This window comes from Nelumbo nucifera, chromosome 8 (genome assembly GCF_055504915.1).
Source record: "Nelumbo nucifera cultivar China Antique chromosome 8, China Antique-T2T, whole genome shotgun sequence".
NCBI classification, from domain to species: domain Eukaryota; kingdom Viridiplantae; phylum Streptophyta; class Magnoliopsida; order Proteales; family Nelumbonaceae; genus Nelumbo; species Nelumbo nucifera.
The window spans coordinates 49540624-49557029 of record NC_142656.1 but is presented as its reverse complement, the minus strand read 5'-3'; the positions used below and the strand labels follow the sequence as shown (position 1 = coordinate 49557029).

General features: G+C 38.4%; 1 protein-coding gene across 5 annotated transcripts in view; it reads right to left on the bottom strand.

Moving 5' to 3' along the window:
- The window catches only part of LOC104611710 (Protein kinase superfamily protein), a 74980-nt gene that overhangs the window by 13179 nt on the left and 45395 nt on the right, over positions 1–16406 (bottom strand). For 3 of the 5 annotated variants that reach the window (XM_088893324.1, XM_010278889.3, XM_010278887.3), the window contains 3 exons: positions 13114–13304; positions 12304–12465; positions 4644–4793 (listed from right to left, as the gene is read on the bottom strand). In XM_088893324.1, coding sequence (XP_088749450.1) covers positions 4644–4793; positions 12304–12465; positions 13114–13304 — 503 coding nt within the window. The remainder of the gene's footprint in view (positions 1–4643; positions 4794–12303; positions 12466–13113; positions 13305–16406) is intronic. The other 2 variants (XM_010278888.3, XM_088893325.1) reach the window with 1 other exon arrangement.

Sequence of the window (16406 nt, the reverse complement as noted above, 5' to 3'; positions counted from 1 at the left end):
ATCGGATGCCATCTAAGGTACTGGGCATGAAGACCCCTTTCTCTGTTTTGTGTCCCACTCTTCCAGAATTTCCTCTTCCCCCGCGGGTTTTTGGTTGTACATGCTTCATACATGTGAAAGATCCAAAGAAAACCAAACTGAATCCTAAGGCTACAAAGGGAATATTTTTGGGGTACTCTCCTACGCAAAAAGGGTATAAGTGTTATGATCCTGTCTCCAAGAAAAAATATGTCGCCAGGGATGTAGTCTTTTTTGAGTCTCAACCCTATTTCCAGTCTTCTCAGAATCCTCTTCAGGGGGAGAGTAGTGGGTTGGAAGAGGATTCTCATTCTCCCTTCTTTTTTATTCCCATTTCATCACCTTCCACTACTACTAGCTGTAACATTCCGGGTCAACCTAGTGAGACTTCCACTGTGCCAGTTGCTTCTCCAGATTCGGCTGATGCTTCTGAAGGTTCCAGTAAACAAGAGAAAGAGATACTTACATACAGTAGAAGGAAGAAGGCCCCTCAACCTCATGATTGCAACCAGTTAAACTCAGATCAATCTGTCTCTACAATCCAAGGTAATTCTGATTCACTCAATTCAGATTTGGATCTTCCTATTGCTCTCCGTAAGCCTGTTCGTTCTTGTACCACTCGGCATCCCATAGCCGATTATGTTTCTTACTCACACTTATCCCCTGCCTATCATTCCTTTGTGTCTGCTCTTTCCTCTGTATGTGTCCCTTCCAGGTATTCAGAGGCGGCATCTGATCCAAGGTGGAAAGAAGCCATGAATGAGGAGATGAAAGCCCTAATGAAAGCAAGGACATGGGAATTGGTGGACCTGCCAGAAGGGAAAGGCACTGTTGGGTGCAAGTGGGTATTCACAGTAAAGCACAGGGAAGATGGGTTAATTGAGAGGTACAAGGCCAGACTTGTGGCAAAGGGATTTACACAAAAGGAAGGAATTGACTACAAGGAAACCTTTGCCCCAGTAGCAAAGCTCAACACAATCAGGGTTCTACTGTCACTAGCAGCAAAATTCTCTTGGGAACTTCATCAGCTGGATGTGAAGAATGCCTTCCTAAATGGTGATCTTCATGAAGAGGTATTCATGGAACCCCCACCTGGATATGATGTTGGAAAGAAGGTATGTAAACTAAGGAAAGCATTATATGGTTTGAAACAATCTCCACGGGCATGGTTTGAGAGACTTTGTTTGGCCATGAAGAAAGTAGGGTACACTCAGAGCAGTGCAGATCATACATTGTTTACAAGGAGACAGGATGACAAACTTACAACACTCATTGTGTATGTGGATGATATGGTGATTACTGGAAATGATGTGAAAGAAATGAAGAGGCTGAAGGAGTTCTTAGCTTCAGAATTTGAGATCAAAGACCTGGGAAATCAGAGATAATTTCTTGGAATTGAAGTTGCTAGATCAAGAGAAGGAATCTACATATGTCAAAGAAAGTATGTGCTAGATCTCCTAGAGGAAACAGGCATGATGGGGTGCAGGCCAGCAGACACTCCAATAGAACCAAGCCATGGATTACAAGAATCAATGGGTGAGGAATACTGTGATAAGGAAAGGTACCAAAAGTTGGTAGGAAAACTGATATACTTATCCCTTACTCGGCCAGACATTGCCTATGCAGTGCATGTTGTCAGTCAATTCATGCACTCACCAAAGACCCCTCATATGAGAGCAGTGGAAAGAATCCTCAGATACTTGAAGACTTGCCCAGGGAAAGGAATTCTATTCAGAAAAAACAGCAGACTTGAAATTGAAGCCTACACTGATGCTGATTGGGCTGGGTCCGTTGGAGACAGAAAATCAACCTCAGGTTACTGTACATTCTTGGGAGGAAACCTAGTCACATGGCGTAGTAAGAAGCAGAATGTTGTGGCTAGATCAAGTGCAAAAGCAGAATACCGGGCTATGGCACACGGGGTTGCTGAACTCTTATGGCTCAGGACTCTCCTTAATGAGCTTGGTATCAAGACTGAGGGTCCTCTCAAGCTGTATTGTGATAATAAAGCTGCTATCAACATTGCCAACAATCCTGTGTAGCATGACAGGACAAAACATATTGAAATTGATCGACACTTTGTCAGAGAGAGAATTATTTCAGGAGAACTCTGTGTGCCTTATACTCCATCAGAGATGCAGATTGCAGATGTATTAACTAAAAGGCTGGCATCAACGAAGTTCAGGGACATACTTGGCAAGCTAAACATGATTGATATTCATGCTTAGCTTGAGGGGGAGTGTTAGAATGTTAGAGTGATGTTCGGCTGATAAGAGTTCTTATTAGCCCATTCTTATGTTTAACTTATCTTGTAATTGGGCTTGTGTTAATGGGCCTAATCCTGTTTAATGATTTAAGTCATCTGGGTGTCCCATCACTAATCAGGGGCATCCCAGTAATTTCTTGTACCTTGTACTATATTCATCTATAAATAAAGGACTGGTCGACTGGATAGTACAGTTCAACATTCTCTTCAGTTCTGTGGTTCTCTTCTCTTCCTTGCTACTTCGAGTATAGCTCTTCAGATTACATTTTTTACTTAAAAGTATAAATACCAATGGGAGAGAGGGCAGCCAGATCTGATTTTCTCTTTCTTTCTCAACTTCTTCTCTTCCCTTTCTCTTCTTCCACAAGAAACTTCTTTTCTTTGCAGATTTTGGATTCAGCAGATTTCTACTTGGTATCAGAGCCAGGTTAGGGTTTCTTGGAGTTCATCCATGCAGTCGTAGATCAACTGATTGCATGAGGAACATGCATATATTGACTCACAACACTAATAGCATAGGAAATGTCTGGGCGTGTCATACATAAATATAGTAACCAGCCCATCAACCTCTAATATCTCCCAGCATCCTTAACCAACTCACCATCCAAAGCATTAATCTTGTAGTTCAGGTCAATAGGAGTATCAGCTGGTTTAACTCCTAGCTTCCTAGTTCCTACAGTAGGTCCAACACATACTTCCTCTAAGAGATGAATATCCCATGCTTGGGTCTTAAATTCTTGCTGCAGTGACTTCTTGAGTGCATCAATCTCCCTCAGAAATGGGGAAATGAAGCTCGATTTTAATGCGTGCAGTTTAGGTGATCCAGGGTGTGTCACAGATCATCATGAAGATATAGTGATGAGCTTCACACGCCTAACTGGGGAAGGGAACTTTCTAAGAGCTGAGATTCTTGCATTCCTTCAAGGTCTAAAGAAGACAGAGAGTCCCCAGGGTAATCCAACCTTTGGGGAAGGAAATTATAAGCTTGTCATCAGCTGAATGGAAAAGCAGACAGAGGGCCCCCAAGGTAATCCAACTGTTGGTTAGAGAAGCTAGGTTGTTGCCATCCACCTTGAACAGCTCATTCATATGAACACCCTGATTAGCTAATACAATACCAGATGCTGTTGCAAGAACGGAGTAACTAGGGACCATCTTCTGTGGGTTACACCAGGTCTGGGTATTTCTGTAAATCAAGGTGAGATTTAAAGGTGTACTAGGAAATTAATGTTCTGTCAGTTTTTCAGCTGTTTGTATGACTTCACCCAATCCTTTTCAGGGTACAAAGAAGCTTTTCTTTTCTTTTTGAAAAAGGTAAAGAAAATTTTATTGGATGCAACAGATATACAATTCAACAAGCTCCTTGGGGCACAGGAGTAAAGCCTCAGCCTCCATCCCCAAAGGAGGAACAAAAACAAGATTACATATCCCACACTTCTGAAGTTCATACGCATATACATTCTGATTAGAGAAATACTTGGGGACTAAGATCCAGGAATCCAACTTGCCCACCAGGAACCTAATCAGCTCATCCACCCCCTTATACTTGCCACTGAATAATCTCCTGTTCCCCTCATCAGCCCAATAACAGCCGCAGGAATAACCTCCAACACACATTTTAGCTCTAACTCAGCCCAGAAATGTGCCAAGTTAACAGCAGCTCCTGGACAGAACCTGGAATTACCCAGGAGCATAGTTTGCAATTTCATAGGAATTTTTATTCCCTACGAAAACTTTAATATGTAACTCTTAGGAAAAAGTAGAAGAGTGGGTGTGCACAAAATTGTATTTGTTTGAATCATTTAGCTGTGGTTACCAATGGTGACAGGACTTTATAGATGATTGGCTGGTTTCAACCAAATTCATTACATAAGAATAGGTTTCATTCCTTATCCCATCAATCTCGGTTGCCAGTAAGAAAACAAAAAGGAAATTTTACGGTATATGGATTTAGAGAAGAATGGAATGATTTCATGGAAAGCCATAAGAGCACATTGGACATTTTTTTCATATTTAGTCAAGACTGACATCTGCCTTGCCTGACAGGGGATGTTTAAGGACTAGGGTGAACAGAAAGGGAGGTTTTGATATTTATCAAAAATATGAAGGGTGGTATAGACATTTTTTCCTAAGGCCCTGAATATTTTGAAATCACCAAGAAAGTAGATATCTATTTACAGCCTGTCTTGCCAAAGCATCAGTCATGTCGTTGCCTGATCTGCATACCATACACATTCTAAAATTCTGTATTATTATCATATTTAAAGGAAATAAAAACAACACATTCAGTTAGTGGGGGTTAAACAGTCAAGAAAATGTTTCGATTGAGAAAAACAAGAAAAGAACTAAGAATACTGACCTGGAAATCTTGAGATTGCCTAGCTCCATCATGAAAGGATGCATGTAAGGCATCTGAAACCAACAATATATCAACTCCTTCAGGAATAAATCCAAGAGAAAGAAAGTCATTTGCCAAGCCTAGAGAGTCACGGTTGACAAAGTGTACAAGCTGAAAAAAAAAAAAAGATAATCTGATCAAATTTTATATTTCAGCAACAAAACTTCGGAACTGGTTGAAGGGTTTATGATATATTGTTGGTTTCAGATGTCTAGTTTAATCCTATGGAAGGAAAAAAACACAGATTTCTATCCTATGGAAGGAAAAAAACAAAATTTTATATTTCTTTACTATGGAAGGAAAAAAACAAAGATTTCTAAAACCTGGCTACCACTTCCAATGTCTAGTTTAATCCTATCAGAATACAAATTGGTAGTCCAACACATTCCATCTATGTTACATGGAAATTCCAAAATAGGTGACATACCCATGTTGACACTAAAATGACACTTGAGAGGACTCTTCCCTTTGTTGAATCCATAATGTCATTAAAGAACCTTGATTCAACAGCCAGAAAACTCCTCAAATAGTTCAAGTCTCATAAGTGTTTGGAAGACTGAAAGGGGGTTGTTTGGAATTGGGCCTACTAAGAAGGTGAAATTGAAAAAAGTTGGCAGGAGAAGCAAAGAGGCTTCTAATTAATCTTGTGGAAAGTTGGGTAAATTTTGTTATAGCGATGTAGGCTGTTGTTCATGTCTTGTTTTTGTTTAGAAAGGGTGAATGTTTTTGGTATTGCTGCTTTTTGTGGTGTGTCTGGTTATTTTGAGTTTTTAGAGGTTCAGATTGGTCTTTCGAGGTGTAGGTCTTTTATTTTCTATCAGGTGACTGCTGGTCACATTCCCCTATTCATTATTGTTTCTTGTATTTAGTAGTGGTTTTTCTTGATTTTTGGTTGCATGTGGATGCACCCAACTGATTGGGTTTTAACTCAAAACAAACTCTTTACTGAGGAGAATAGGGAGCAAAAACCATAATATCGACAAATTTGGGAAGAAAGTATGTTTGCTCTTACGTACAGTATTGGGTAGATCAAGATCTGAAAATGGAGGATCTATTGATGGTTCCGATGATGGAGGGGCAAAAGATAGAGTCTGACCCGGTGTACAAATTGGTGCAAGCTCTCAAGCACATCTAACGTACACTCTGTGAATTGATAGTCAAATGGAATCCTCAATAGGGAAGAGGGATAAACACATCACCTAAAGAAGACGGGAGAGGAACATAGGGAGAGGGTTCCCATCCAGAAAAATAAGACTCTCAAAGAAGGTGATATCAGTAACAACAAACGACTTACGAAGGATAGGACCATAACATTTGTATCCCTTTTTGTGTGCAAGAGGAGCCCAAAAAGATACATCGGATTGCTTGGGACTCAATTTTATCATGTCCAGGGTCCAAGCGATGGACAAAACGAACATAGTCAAAAATATGCGGAGGAAGAGAGAAAGGGGACTTTGAACGAAACAAGATAAAGAATGGAGTGTCCCCAGCAAGGACTGATTTCGGCATACGATTGATCAAGAAAAATGAAGTAAGAACAGAATCACTCCAATAGGTTTTAGGAACAGACATTTGAAGTAAATAGGCATGAGCTATCTCAATAATATGTTGATTCTCCGATTCTCCCATTCCGCCACACCATTTTGCTAAGGAGTGTGGGAACAAGAAGATTGATGTGTAATGCTGTGAGTGTCAAAATAAGATTGAAATGAACTATGAAAATACACCTTTGCATTATCAGAACGAATTACTTTAATACAAACACCAAACTGATATTGAATTTCAGCATGGAATGAAAGGAAAATTGAGAACAATTTTGAACGTTCTTTCATTATATATATATATATATATATATATATATATATCCATGTCATTGTTGAATGATCATCAATAAAGATTACAAAATATTGAAACCCATTGTAAGACGACACACAACTGGGACCCCAAACATCTGACTGGACTGGACAAGATCAAAAGGACTTTGGACTCTATGATCATCCCCGAGAACAAAAGTGACTCTATGATGCTTGCTAAGTTGACATGTTTCACAATCCAACTGAGACACTAATGCCAAATTAGGGACTAATTTCTTCAAAATCCTAAGTGAAGGATGACCCAAACGGCAATGCCACTAGACTAATCCAACTAAGACATCCAGGTAACACAATCCTCCAGCTTCACAACCTCCACCAATCATCTTCCCTAACACGAGATCCTAAAAAATACAATAGGATGGAAAGAAGATGACTGAACAATTTATGACTTAGTAAGTTTACTTACAGACAAGAAACTAAATGGAAACTTAGAGATGTAAAAAACAGAGTTAAGACTAATATCAGAACCAAGGGAAATATTACCAATACCATTAATGGGAGAAGTACCATCAGCTAAGGTAACAGACGGTGTAGTAGAGGGTGGGGACAAGAAATCAAAAAGATCTGAAGATCTAGTCATATGATTTGAAGCTCCAGAATCAATTACCCATGGTGAATGGTTAAAACTGTATACTAAATAAGTTCTCCCTAACTTAGCAACGGTAGCAGTGGACTTGGAAGGCAAAAAAGAGGTTTGACGAAGTCCTTCATATCCCTCACGGATTATGGAACCAGTTCATTGCTCTTACCAACTCCTATGTAGGCAACGCATCAATAGCATTATTCATACTAGTGTCATCCTCAACTACAGCATGATTAGCCCAGGAAGATGGAGGGACATGCAAGTTATAACAAAAAGCAACTATGTGTCCCTCACGGCCACAATGTGTGCACTCTCTCACGGTACCACAACCTCTACTGTTTCTTCCACCACCTCTTCCTCACTTCCACCATGACCACCACTAAAACCAAGACAGGCACCTCTAAATGTACCTCTCCCCCTAACACCTCTTCTACCACCATCTCTAGTTGCTACTAAGGCAGACCTCTCTAAAGCGATAGAATGATCATTCTAGGGTTGGCATGTCCTACAAATACGAGAAAACACCTTGGAAAGGGAAGGAAGATCACTACTTCCTAAAATCTGAGTTCTCACAGGTTCAAACTCAGATCTCAGTCTTGACAAGAATCTAGCAACATCTAAATGTTCCCTTTGAGCCTGTTGTACCCTCAAATCAAGGGAGAGAGGTTGGTAAACATTCAACTCATTCCGTAAATTTTTCAGAGTAGCATAATACTCCTCTACACTCTTATCACCCTATTGGAGAGAGAAATAATCCCGATACAGTTAATAGATCCTTGTCACATTGTCCTATCATGAATATAACTGTTAGGCATGCTCCCAAATTTCCTTGGCAATGTCCAGAAACATGAGATTAACACTAATGTTGTTTTCCATATCATTCCATAAAGCAATCATAATCTAAGCATTTACTTGCACCCATTCACTTTAACCCTCAGACCCACTCTAGGGTTGATCTTCCTTGACATATTTCAACTTCCCTCTATCAATCGAAGAAATTTCCATAGATTTAGCCCATAGTACATAATTAATATGATTGAGCTTAACGGTGGTTAACTAGGAATTCATGAAATCCAATTGCACTACTTGAGCGGGCTTGGAGCTATTACTGGAAGCGGCCATTGGAGGGGTAAGACACCAAACAACGAGGATCAACAACACTAATCACCAACTGCAAGATGAAAAACACACTACAACAACTTTAAGCCCAAATACGGGTACAACAGTACCTTGCTATAGTAGTTTGCAGCCCTAGAATCCAACAAAAAAGGCTTGCACAACACTTGTAGAGTACCAAAAGACTCCATACACCATAGGAAGTGAGTTCCCACAAAACTTCCGTTTACAACTTTACAATTCATTCCCAGACCCAGGCACTCCCCAAAGAAGACTCCACCTCATCACCCAGCTTTTTGCTAGACTGTCAGCTAGGCAATCAACAGTCGTAGGGATCCACCTGAACGAGCAGTTCAGGCTATTGCTTATTGATTTTGCTTCTCTAATAGGAAAAAGAACAGTCCAAGGGGTCTCTTCTTCTGTACACACCAGTGGATACAACTAGGCAATCCCCTTCCACAATCAGATATCTCCAACTGTTTAATGCTACCAACATTAAACCTTGAATTATAGCCATCATTTCAGCCCTCAATGAAATACTGAACCCTGCTAGCCCTGAAAATCTGAGTAAGGTTCTTCCTCTATCATCTTTTACTTCCCCTTGTATACCGGATTCATGTAAAGCTGCCTAATCTGCAAACGTCAAAGTTTAATTTCATCTGCTTGTTCCAGGAGGGCTCTAATCTACTATTCTGGGTTGACTTTTAACAGAGAAACCAGCCACTGTTTTCCAACGTCTCAATAGTACATCCATAGTGACCCCCTTGAATTCTTCACTTACCAGAACCTAATGAACTATTGTCACCTTGATGAGATCTATTAATGACTGTACCTTGTTCTTTGTTCATGAATAGTCTAGCATATCTCTCAACTCAAATTTCCATAGGATACCAGTGCTTGTACATTTTTTCTTTTCATATGGCAGTTAACCACGTTTGCCATTAAGAGATCTAAGATGCTTCATGGTGCTGTCCAAGAAGTCCCAAAATAGGTAGAAAGTACCATACCTGAGATGCATACTGACAAGAAAGTAAAAAAAAAATAGTTTGTGGCTTCTCCACTAGTGAAACATAGAACACAACACAAGATGGGATAAACAACAGATTTTCCATTTCCTTTGAAGCAGAATGTATTATGATTTGAAGTATTGCCTCCCAATAGAAAACTAGAATTTTTGGAGAGGGACTATTTCAAATTGCTTCCATCAGGAAAGGAGAGGACAGAACATTGGTTTCATGGTGTGTTTTGTAAAGGAAGCACTAGATAAAATGCCACTAGGGTGTCAGGTCCATGCTCTCTCATCCAACAGTCCCTTGTTACTGCCCAAAACATACTCTCCCCCACAGTCCCTTGTTTAGCCAACATATCAGCTAAACCATTAGCTGATCTCCTTGTCCATTTGAAGCAAGCACCAACCTCCGTTGTTGTATTTAGGATTTCCCTTGGGGGCTGTCTATAAATCCAGGCTCCCAACTTACCTGATTGCAGCCAATCAATCAACAATTTAGAGTCTCCCTCTATCTCAATTTGGTGTAACCCCAATTGTTTGGCATATCTTACACCTTGAAGCAAGGCCATCACCTCCGCTCTCAATGAGTCCCCCACTCCTATTTCGCCCCGAAAACATAGCCACAATTCTGCCATTTTCATCTCTGAATACTCTCCCTATACCTGAAGGGCCTGGGTTACCTCTAGAACTCCCGACAAAGTTCAGTTTTACTCTTTGTTGTGTTGGTGGAGACCACAATTCCAGCACAGTAAGTTTTAAGGAAGTTGTAGATGCCTCTACTCCCCAATTCCTGTAAATGTCCTCAGCTGAGAAGTCTTTAAACAAATCCGAAGTTTTCAACCATTGAACAGTGGTCATGGTTATTTTTTCTATAGTTTCCTCCTTGGATTTCTCCACTCCTTTAAAGATCCTATTGTTTCTTTCTTCCCAGACTGACCATAGGATAGCTGCTCTTATGGTTCCCCACATTTATCTTCCACGTCTCTTCGGTTGCCTAAAAAATCTTGGGTCAAAAAAGCTTCCCACGTCCAAGGGGGGACACCACCTGCAACCAAAGATAAAAGACAACCAAGTCCAAATAAAGCACACAAATGGATAAGAAATTAATAGTTGTGTGATTGTCTCACCAGAACCCAAGCAGAGGCTACAAACATGGGGTGACAAGCAAAAAATTGGCCTTTTTATTTGCAACATATCTAGAGTATTGATTTTTTGGAGAACCACCTCCTAGCAAAAAGCCCAAATTTTTGGAGGTACAGGCCAACCTCCTTTGAAGGAAGGCTCCTTGCAGGGTTTGTTGACTGAATGAGGACATCAAAGAAAGAGGAACAAGTGAATACACTAGATGGGGTAGGTTTCCAAATTCTACTATCCAAACAAGATTGATCCAGATAGGTTGACCCTAAAAGGGTAACTAATTCATCCACCATTGCCATTTCTGACTCTCCCTTAGACCTCTCCTCAAACCAAGGTCCCAAGAATTATCAATAAAAGCGAAAGAGATCACTCTTCTTTTATTTTCTAACAGTGAACAAATAGTAGGGAACCTATCACTAAGGGGAATCTCTCCAACCCAAACATCTCTTTACTACTCTCACTAGGGTCTTAAACGCCAAATGGAGGTGGGTAGGTAGATTAGAGGGTAGACTCAATGAATGTTATTCTTCCTCCCATAGAAATACAATTCTTTCGCCACACTGCCAATTTTTTAGAGAATCATTTAAATGATTACATTCTAGAATGATGATTATCTTGGAAAACCCAAATATTGTAGAGGCCATGGTCTAATTTCACATCCCATATCGCTACGCATTCCTCCAATTCATGTGGCTCTAATTGGATTTCCACTAAGCTGCACTTAGCCATATTGACTTTCAATCTAGAAACCTTTTCTACAATTTCTAGAATTCTTTTAAGACATCTCATATCTTAAGCCCCTTTGAACTCCCACATTATGATTGCGTCACACAAATTGCAAATGTAAGACAATTCTTTCTTCTCTTCCCACTCTAAAACCCTTTAATAGATTTCTATTACCCACACTCCTCAACAACTCACTCATCAACTTCACTACTAAAATAAATAAAAAGCATCAGAGGTGGGGGATCTCCACCTTTATGCATATGGATTTTTTTTATCGATAACAGAAACTTTTATTAAGAGGAATAGAAAAGATAAAGTTACAACAGGGAGGGGTAAAATCACTTAACCTTCCCTAAAAGTAGAAAACAGATTATATCAATGCCCAAAAGAGATTAGCTCTTCCCACCCCTTGTTTGGCCAAAGAATCTGCCATAGAATTAGCACTCCTCTTGAACTACTGAACCTGAATTTCCATGTTCTGACTTCTGAGTTAGCTGGTTAATTTTCTTTTTCTCATTTAAGAACTTCCACAGACTGAAGTCTTCCTTCTGCAGCCAACTAACGGACAGCCTAGAGCCGCCTTCCACCACGTTTATGCATATGAATTGAAAAACATAATATTAAAAAGTAAAAACTAAAATATACCAATGTGATCTATCAATCCTATTTTCTCGGGCTCACCAAGTCTGGCATCTCGTATCCATGTCAAATTCTAAAACTCAAGCCCATATCCATGTAACATAGATTCCAGTTAAACAAATTCCATGTTATCGGGAAGTTATGGATAATTAATACATTTGTACATTAAAATCAACAATGGACAACAATACTCATCTCACTTTCACATTTAAAAGAAAAGAAATATGAGTTACTCGGTTTATCAATTGGAATTTTTCAAATATACAAAGTCTAATATGGGGAATACTTATTTAGAAATGTAGATTGTAGAATCAACCAAAACAGCTTGGAAACATGCAAGAGATTGTGAGAAACTCTATTCCCCAAATTCCACATCTTATATCAATAATAGGTTGCAAGTTACCAGTGTTTTAACATATACCAACCTAAGGAATATAGATCTACATAGATGAAACTAACAGAACTATACAAAAAGGCTATATGAAACCACGTGACAGATTATGATCTCTTTGTTGTCTTCTTGCAAGAAGTTCTTACCACTTGAATAAGCCCAACACGATAATGGCGAGGAATCTCTCCCATCATTCCAAAGTCAAAGTATGCAAGAGAGCCATCAACTGTAGCAACTAGATTTCCCGGATGAGGATCAGCATGGAAGAAACCCACTTCAAGCACCTGCCTTAGTGAGCAGTAGAGTCCCTAGAAAACCAGGTGAAAAACATAAGCCCACAAGGTATCAAGACACCATATTAGATACAGCTGGGCAACATTGTTAGTAAAACAGGGAGAACTCCTTAAACCTCCCCTGAGGTTTCTAATAAATACTAAAACCTCCCCTCACCTTTCTAAAAGGATATTAACCTCCCCTGTTGTTTGACATGGGAACACAAGACAAAAATCACCGTCACTTATTCTAACAAGAGAGAGAGAGAGAGAGAATAACACGCACGCACACACACACATATATATAGATATCAGAATAGCTCAATAGTCACTAAAACGTTGAGTTCCTTGAACATCAATTGTGTGCTATGCTTGGTTTTGCTTACAAACAATATATTTACTTCTAAGGACACCCTGTAAAGATTGTCTTCTGGGGATACCCTGTAACAGTAATAATGGCATTTTCAATGCTGCTCCCATTTTGATATTAACAGTGGAATCTTATTATATGGGAAATTTAAGGATTAGAATAAACTGAGGGAGATTTTAGTATTTGTTAAAATTCTCAAGGGAAATTTGAGGATTTTCTCCTAAAAAGTTGTAAGGATTCAAATAGTTCTAAAGTTGATTCAAGAACACATTATTGCACAGATAAAATGTCTAAGAGCAATTTCTATCATATACCATATCAATCAGTTCCTTCCGATTCAAACAGGCTTTCTTCAATCGGTCTGTATCTGTGAGCTTAATTCCATCAATCCATTCCATTGTTAGCACAGCTTTACGAGTAAGGTTCCAATATATTTTGGGAACCCTAATAAAGTTTGCTTTCTCTTCTCTTATAGTATCCTTTTGTGGAGTATTCTCACCATGATCTGTCAATCAACAGGCAGTTATGATCAACTCCAGTCTGTATGCTTGAAAAACAACAAATAACAAATTTAATGAAATTTTGAAATCTCAAAGCAAAAAAAGAAGGGCATGATGAGAGAAAAATAAAATGAACAGTGCAAACAAGTGTTGCAGTAATTTTCGAAATGTAGAGAGTAGAGACTATATCATTCATAGATTTTTTGAACACAAATATTCTGGTATTCAACCTACTATAAATGGAGAAGAGTAGAGGAGAAGAAGATAAGAGAAAAAGGATAAAAGATTGAGAGAACCAAGTCATACACCTCTCTCCAATTGGCTATTTATAGATTACTTCATAGTAACATAGACTGAAATGACTAACACTGCAACACTTTAGACCATCTAACAATATACATATTTACAATGAGAATTTTCCTCTGAATAATAACTTTAAAATATATGGAGAAATAATCTAAAATGGAAATCTATCTATCAAAAAAATCTAAAATGGAAATCTAAAAACTCTAAAGAGTTTCCCAGTACCAACAATACCAGAATCCAACTCAACCTCAATCGCAACCATTAGGGGTCAGCTACATGATTCCTGTCTCACCATTCTTCACTATCAAGAGAGAGTTTTCTGTCAAATTATAAGTCCTTAATATCTTTTATTACCACTTCACACCACATTTTCCTTGGTCCTCACCTTGCTCTTTTAGAGCCTACTAAGCTACTCCTCGCTGGTACAGCCATCTATTCGCATGGCCAAATCAGCTCAGTCAACTTTCCCTATCTTGTCAATAATTGGAGCTACCCTTAAATCCTGTCCAATGTCTCATTTCATATTATGCTCTTTCTAGTCTTGCTACTTATCCATCTCAGCCACAACCAGTGTTTTAAAAGCACAAGGCGCAAAAAAAGCGCAAAGGCCACTTTGCACCTGAGGTGCAAGGCACAAGGCGAAGTGCACACCTTTTTTAAGCAAGACACAAATTTAAAGAAAAAAAAAAATCAAAAAGAAATTGCAAAACACCGGATACATAAACATACATATAAAACATATAAAGAAAATTCAAACTATAATTTTAAACTAGATATTTTAAAGAAGCCTATTTGCTTAAAATAAAATACATAAACATAACATATAAAACATAATCAAGGATGTCAAACTTTTAATTTCTTCATTTCTTTCTCAAATGTCTTATTTCAAATAGTTAATGTGATGTTACATCTTTAGTTCCAAATTCTACAAGCTGCTTTTGTACCAAGCCCCTTGATGCAAGCCAAAACATGTCTATGTTAGGGTCTTAAAAATTTTAACACATAAATAATTGATTTTATAATTTTAATTATCTTTTAAAAATATCTTTTATTAAAAAGATATAAAAACTGCAAAAAGTAAAAAAAGGCGCATGCATGGGCTGAGCCGCACCAGGTGCACGCCTTTTGAAAGTGGTTCACCTAGGACATAGGCATGGCACATAGCTTAAAATGTGCATCACCTGTGCGCCTAGGCATGCCTTTTAAATCATTAGCCACACCTATTTTTTAAACATGTTGTTTCGTGATTACTTAGCACTTGAAGAATTTTCTTTTAGTCTCATTGGTATATGCTGATCAGAACACACTGAATGCACCTCTCTACTTAAGCCACCTTACACTAACACTATGGAAATATCTTCTTCTTTTTTGGTAAGTAACTGAAATTATATTAAATATGGACAGCAATTAAGTATGTAGAATGCTTATATACAGCCTCATATATAGACGCCCAACAGATTTGATCCCTAGGCTACAGCATCAGCCAAACTATTTGCCAATATTTGTACCCACCAAGCTGCTATATCTAGGTTCTTGGTCAGCCATCTAATTTCCTTGAGTTCTTGTCTATAACACCACATAGCTGAATCTCCACAACCACTTCCCAAGGAAAATAATATCCCCCCCACCCCACCCCCATTTGAAGAGTAAAAAAAGATCCATACTCCTTTTCCTCTTTCCTATTTACCCTCATAGTTGATGTATTCATTAGGTTCAATTTGAGGGTAGGTAGACTACAATTGATAAAGGGATGGAAGATGAGTAGAGTAGTGATCATACTAGGGGTGTAACCGAACCATGGCCCCTTTTTGTAAACCGAAGCAGTAGTACCGGTTTTTTCATTTTGCCAAACCGAAACCGAACCGGTACCACCGGTTAACCAGTCTACCGGTTTCGGTTTTTTATATTTATAATATATATTATATAAATATAAGTATAATATTATATTATAAATAATGAATGATATATAATATATTATAAATATTTTAAAAATATATAATATATTTGTAAATAGATCATTATAAATATAATATAAGTATAATATTTATATATAATGAATATATATTTATATAAAATACATAGAAAATATGTGACATATTAAAAATATTTATAGAATATACATATGAATATATATACCGGTCGGTTCGATTAACCGTCGGTTTTTTTATAGGTTAACCAAAAACCAAACCGGTCCTTCGGTTTTTCAAAAATTCTGAACCAAAACCGAACCGACCGGTTCGGTTAACCGCACTTTGTGGTTCGGTTTTCTTGGTTCGATTCGGTTTTTCAGTTTTTCGATTTTTCATGGACACCCCTAGGTTATACATTTGTAATTGGCAGATAACATCATTCAATTTTTTTAAGATGAGGGTAAAGAAGTGAGGAACCTAAAATTTATGATCAACTTGCTTCAGCAAATGTCAAGTCTACAAGTTAATTATAACGAGATGTATTGTCAGAATAAATTTGGGGGCAGAGGAAGTTGGGTTTTATTAGTTAGAAGACGTGGATACCTCCCACTTGGAGGTAACCCTAGGGAGGTAACTTTAGGAACCCAACTCTTGAAAACTTCTCCAAAAAGTTAGCCAAGTGTTTGAATGGTTCAGTTGGCTACACTCCCCCTCAAGCTGAAGAGTATATGTAATATAGTCCCAACTTGTTACATATATAATCCACTCTTCCTGAACTCAACCCTTTTGTAAACAATTTGGCCCACTAATCACCTGAACTCACATGCTCTATGCTTATCACTCCAATAAGGACTTTCTCTCTTACAAAATGGCAATCAACCTCTATGTGTT